At 59.9% G+C, this 5,843-nt stretch overlaps 2 protein-coding genes across 2 annotated transcripts in view; both read left to right on the top strand.

Annotated features, from left to right (window-relative positions):
* Nucleotides 1–965, top strand: part of LOC103078266 (taste receptor type 1 member 1) — an 8,509-nt gene extending 7,544 nt beyond the window's left edge. Inside the window, 3 exon segments of the mRNA XM_082930968.1 lie at nt 36–515; nt 518–732; nt 735–965. Coding sequence (XP_082787094.1) covers nt 36–515; nt 518–732; nt 735–965 — 926 coding nt within the window.
* Nucleotides 966–2,156: 1,191 nt separating this feature from the next.
* ZBTB48 (zinc finger and BTB domain containing 48) overlaps nt 2,157–5,843 on the top strand; it is a 6,796-nt gene continuing 3,109 nt past the window's right edge. The window contains exons 1-3 of the mRNA XM_007453295.1: nt 2,157–2,846; nt 3,332–3,573; nt 5,744–5,843. The exon at nt 5,744–5,843 is cut by the window's right edge and continues 7 nt beyond it. Coding sequence (XP_007453357.1) covers nt 2,157–2,846; nt 3,332–3,573; nt 5,744–5,843 — 1,032 coding nt within the window. The remainder of the gene's footprint in view (nt 2,847–3,331; nt 3,574–5,743) is intronic.

Here is a 5,843-nt window from a genome sequence, read left to right on the forward strand (position 1 = left end):
CGGCTCTCAGGAACCCTCTCTGCCTTCCCTTCCAGACCCCTACAGCTGCCAACCTTGTGGGAAAGAAGAGTGGGCACCTGAGAGAAGCCAGACCTGCCTCCCATGCACTGCGGTGTTTCTGACTTGGCATGAGCCCATCTCTTGGGTGCTCCTGGCAGCTCATATGCTGCTGCTGCTGCTGGTGGCTGGGACTGCTGGCCTGTTTGCCTGGCACCTAGACACGCCTGTGGTGAGGTCGGCTGGAGGCCGGCTGTGCTTCCTTATGCTGGGCTCCCTGGCGGGGGGCAGCTGCGGCCACTATGACTTCTTTGGGGAGCCCACTCTACCCACATGCCTGCTGCACAAAGGCCTCTTTCCCCTTGGTTTTGCCATCTTCCTGTCCTGCCTGACAATCCACTCCTTCCAACTTGTGTTCATCTTCAAGTTGTCTGCCAAGGTACCCACCTTCCTCCGTGCGTGGGTCCGAAACCACAGTGCTGGCCCGTTGGTGGTGATCAGCTCAACAACCCAGCTGCTTATCTAATGTGGCTTGCAGTGTGGACCCCACTGCCCCCCAGGGAATACCAGCCCTTCCCTCAGCTGGTGGTGCTTGACTGCACAGAGGCTAACTCACCGGGCTTTATGCTGGCTTTCGTCTACAATGGCCTCCTCTAGGTCAGCGCCTTTGCCCGCAGCTACCTGGGCAAGGACCGGCCAGAGAACCACAGCGAGGTCAAATGTGTCACCTTCAGCCTCTGCTCCTCAACTTCATGTCCTGGATCGCCTTCATCACCATGGCCAGTGTCTACCAGGGCAAGTACCTGCCCACGGTCAACGTGCTGGCCAAGCTGAGCAGCCTGAGTGGCGGCTTCAGCGGTTATTTCCTACCCAAGTGCTATGTGATCCTGTGCTGCCCAGATCTCAACAGCACCGAGCACTTCCAGGCCTCCACCCAAGACTACAGCAGGCGCTGTGGCTCCACCTGACCAGTGGGTCCGGCAGGGTCAAGCCGGGGCAGGGTGGACTGGAAGTCTCCACTGCTTTCAGGGTTGAAGGTGGAATGGGGCGCCCAGGACCTGGGGTGTCCGGGAGGCCTCTGGGCTCCTCAGCCTTGGCTTGGGAAGTGTAAGCCCACCGGAGAGCTCAGTCCGGGCTGCGCTGGCTGCCAATGAAGAGGTGAAAGGTGCGTCTTGGCTGTGCTTCCTCTCTAGGGCGAGGGTAGGGCGCTGTCTCTTCAAGCCTGAGGGCGCTGCGCGGCCTGGCTAACCACAGCCGGAACCTCGGGACTCCGAGCGGGTAGTAGACTCAACGTGCAGCTTGGCGTTGCTAGGCAACCTCAGGAGGCGGGCCCAGCGCCGAAGGAACGGAGCTGGCCCCGCCTTTCCATGCACCCCATTGGCTGTTATCTACGTGGTACCGCCTCCAGGGGCCGGAGGTAAAGGCTAGCGCCTCCGAGGCGTCCAGCCCCGACTGGCGCGCTCTGACGTCACGTCCGGCGGCGGCGGCGGCGGCGGCGGCGGTGTCGTAGTCGTCGTCGTCTCTGCACTGTCGGCCCGGCACTTACCGCCGGGGCAGTTGGTCAGTTGGGCTGTTAGGGCCACCTGGCTTGGGGCCGGAGGGGTTGGCTTAGGGAGGACCGGCCCGGGTGAGGAGGTCGGGAGGAACGGGGCGAGGGAGGGGCGCTGTGGGCCGCGGTGGCTGTTGACGGAGTGGGACCGCGGCCGCCTTCCTCCCGGCCGCTCCGGACGTGTGGGCGCGGCGTGGACCCTGTTCACCTGTCTGCCGCCGCCACCCTCTCCTGCGTCGGGCCCTCTCGCTGTGCCAGGCTGATGAGTTCGCGCTGGTCCCCCGCCTCTTTTCTCAAACTTTTGATTTCCTCCCACCAGCACCCTTCCCGACTCTGTCCCCACCTAGTCCGCCTGCGCCTCCGCCACCACACTCTTTGGCCACCCCTGATATGGGCTGCTTACTTGGCCCCGGCCCCCAGGGAGGCTTTCAGTCCGTTCCTGTGTCAGCTTGCACCTTCTAACCTTGATCTAAGCCCTGGTTGTAATAAATGTGACTGAATAGAGTCTGCCTCTCCTTACCCTCTTTTCAGATCCAGGGGCTTTCTCTTACTACCCCTCGGTTGGACTGGTCAGGGGGTCACTGTTGCCTTTCTTCCTTTCAGACGGACCATGGACGGATCCTTCGTCCAGCACAGTGTAAGGGTTCTGCAGGAGCTCAACAAGCAGCGGGAGCGGGGCCAGTACTGCGACGCCACCCTGGACGTGGGGGGTCTGGTGTTCAAGGCGCACTGGAGTGTCCTCGCCTGCTGCAGCCACTTCTTCCAGAGCCTCTATGGGGATGGCTCAGGGGGCAGTGTCGTCCTCCCTGCCGGCTTTGCTGAGATCTTTGGCCTCCTGCTGGACTTTTTCTACACTGGCCACCTCGCCCTCACCTCGGGGAACCGGGATCAGGTGCTCCTGGCAGCCAGGGAGTTGCGGGTGCCAGAGGCTGTAGAGCTGTGCCAGAGCTTCAAGCCCAAAGCCTCAGTGGGACAGGCACCAAGTGGCCAGAGCGGGCTGGGGAAACCCGCCCCTCGGGATGTGAACAGCCACCTCAAGGAGCCAGCAAGCTTGGAGGAAGAGGAAGTTTCGAGGACGCTGGGTCAAACCCCCAGGGATCAGGAGCTCAGCGGTAGTCCCAGCCTCCAGAGGCCCCAGCTTGGTCTCCCTCCTCAGAGTGAGAACCCCTCCTTCCTCCGTGGGAAACTCAAGCAGGCTCTGAAGCTTAGTCCCCCTGAGAACAAGGAGCCTGAGGATTGCAGAGTGCCCCCAAGGCCCTTTGAAGCTGAAGGTGTCCAGCTGCAGGGCGGGAGTAACGAGGTACTGTGCCCAGGATGCTGGAGCAGGGGAGGCAGGAGTGGGGAGGAGAGACTGACGCTTTTCCGGGATAATCTGGACCCTAAGGTAGAATCTGTCTTGTGGGTTTAGAACAGATTTTCCTCCAAACGTAGGAAGCCAGCTCCATCCTGCATCCTCAGGCTGACCTTTCCGCAAGTCGTGTTCGTGGCTGCCAGCTTCTTGGGGTCGAGTGGGCGGCATCAGGTGTCTCCCAGGGTAGTGAAATCCAGGCAAACTTCCAGTTACCCACAGATAGAGCTCCTGCTCTCCAAACCCGAAATTCGGATGCTGCCTGCCCTAGGACCCTGAAGGGAACAGTCACTGATGAAGGGACTTGTCTGGGGATGTGCCTGGGTTGGGACTTGGGATGGAACTGGATGGAGCTGGCTGCCCCATAGATCCGTCCCCAGCACCCCTGCTGATTAATTTGGTGACCTCGCTCCCTCCTGCTGCCTCTTCTGCTCTAGTGGGAAGTGGTGGTTCAAGTTGAGGATGATGGGGATGGCGATTATGTTTCTGAAACTGAGACTGTGCCGACCAGGAGGAAATCAAACGTAATCAGAAAGCCCTGTGCTGCCGAGCCGGCCCTGAGTGCAGGTTCCCGGGCAGCCGAGCCTGCTGAGAACAGAAAAGGTACAGCGGTGCCGGTTGAATGCCCCACATGTCATAAAAAGTTCCTCAGCAAATATTATCTAAAAGTTCACAACAGGTAAACGTTCTGTTTTTCTATTTTCTTTTCCCATCTGCTGTTCCCGTGTTGGGGGAGGGGGCCTGCATCCCCACTTCTGGGCCGCATAGGGGCCAGGGGCTCCACCTCAGACCCACAGAGCGCCTGGCATTGGCGTCCTCTGGCCTTCGGGGAGTGAGCACCTGACCTTGGTTGGCTTCCTTCTTCCTCGCCCTCCTGCGAGCCCTCTGCTTGGAGTGGGTCTGTGGACACCTTAGCCACAGGTTCCACATGCTGTGAACATTGACCTCCAGCTGGCTTTTCCCAAGCGGGTGAGAGAAGCCTGTGGCCCCGTGCTGTGGCTGTGGCCTGACTGTAGGTGTTTCTAAAGCCTGGCAATGTGGGCTTTGGGCCAAGATGTCGATCTTTAGGGTTGGTGCCACCCACATTTCTGGGGACCCGTTAGCTCTGAGGTGTCAGCAGAGCGTGAGAGACCATTCGTCTAAAGCTGCCGTGTCTCATAAGGTAATCAGATGCCACACGAAGCTATTTTAATTTAAAATCAAAGTAATTAAAATTAAGTAAGTTCATTTCCTCAGTCACACTAGCTGCATTTCAAGGGCTCAGTAGCCACGCGTGGTCCCAGCTGCCAAATCGACAGGACGGACATAGAACATTTCCATCATCCCAGAGCGTCCCCTTGGAAGGCGCTGCTCCAGGGGCCTTGCTCTCTGCCGGGCCCGCAGGGATGGCAACTAGGTGACACGCCTTCTAGTCTTGCCCCTCCTTAGCCCAAAACATCACTTGGTGCGATTTCTTGCCAAGCCAGGCTGGGCCATACATGTTTTCTCAGTATGACACTCTCAGAAGCCACTAGCGACTGAATGGAGTTGGAACTGGGGCTGAAGCCCATTTGCTGTCCCTGCTCTCGGGGCAGCTGCTGCCAGTGGAGCATCTGGGGAAGTCACCCTGGGGTGATCTGTGTCTGCCTGGACGCTCTCCCAGTGTAAGACTTGGGTGCAGGCCCTGACCCCATCCTTACCTTGGGCTGCAGGCTGCTAGACCGGCCCTGAGAACTGGGAAGGGGTGATGGCCTCCTGAGGTCTTTGGGGCGGGGGACAAGGACACTCAGTATCGCAGCAGAGGATGAGAGGAGCGTGTGGCCTCTGGCAGGTTGTCGGAGCTCTCTCCACGCCGCTCCTGGGCTCTGAAGTCAGGGTTCATTTAGCTCATTCAGTGAGCTGTCTGCCTGGTGGCTGGGCGCACCGGATACCTTAGTGGGCAGAACAAAGAGGCCTTGTGGAGCTTGCCTTCCAGCAGGGCGATGAGACCCTGAACTACCAGATAAGAGACTCTGCAGTGCGATGAAGGCCGTGGGAAAAAAGAAAAGGACAGCAGTGCCAGGGGGCTGGGGAGTTCAGGGTGGGGTCAGGTTGCGATTGTAAAGAAAGGAGATAATCCAGCAGAATCACAGAAGTTTGCCGGAACGGATGGCTGGGGAGAGCGCTCTGGGCCAGAGAGGGGCCAGAGCAGAGGCTCTGGGGTGGGAGGGGGCCAGCAAGGTAAGGGGCAGGCCAGCAGTGCCCTCACAGGCCCCCAGGCCTTTCTCAGGGTGAGATGCCAAACGTTAGAGGGTCGTGAGCAAAGAGGCAATGCGATCTGGTTGTACTTGAGGGTCCATCTGGCTCCTGAAATGGAAACCCCACGGGAGGTAGGCTTGGAGCACGGGATGGGTAGGAGGCCCAGGCAGCGGCCCAGGGATGGCGTGGCCGCACTAGATGGTAGCATGGAGGCCAGGTGAGGTGGTCAGATTCTGGCTGTGGTTTTGAAGGCTGAGCCCATGGAAGCTCCAGGCAGACTGCGTGGTTTCTCCAGGGAGTCAGGGCCCCGGGATCATTGCTGTCTTTGGAGAGATGCTGGTGGCTGGGCCTCCCCATCGGCCTGTGGCTCTGGGGCGGCCCCTCCAGCATGGAGCTGTGCCGTGCTCTCCCTTGCAGAGTCTCCAGGAGGGAGGAGGGTTTCTGGGCTCACCCCTGCAGCTTCACCGGCTGTGTCTGGCCGAGCCTTGTGGAGAGCCTCAGGCGTCAGCCCAAGTCCAGTCTTCCTCTGCCGCGGAGCACAGCACTGTCAGCAGAGGTGCTGGAGGGGGCCTGGGTGAGGGAGGGCGGCAGGTCTGCTCAGCCCCAACACTCCCCGTGGCTTCTCCCAGCAGGAAACACACTGGGGAGAAACCCTTCGAGTGTCCCAAATGCGGGAAATGTTACTTTCGGAAGGAGAACCTCCTGGAGCACGAAGCCCGGAACTGCATGAAC

The sequence above is a fragment of the Lipotes vexillifer genome, unplaced genomic scaffold, assembly GCF_000442215.2.
Source record: "Lipotes vexillifer unplaced genomic scaffold, Lipotes_vexillifer_v1.1 scaffold575, whole genome shotgun sequence".
Lineage (NCBI taxonomy): Eukaryota > Metazoa > Chordata > Mammalia > Artiodactyla > Lipotidae > Lipotes > Lipotes vexillifer.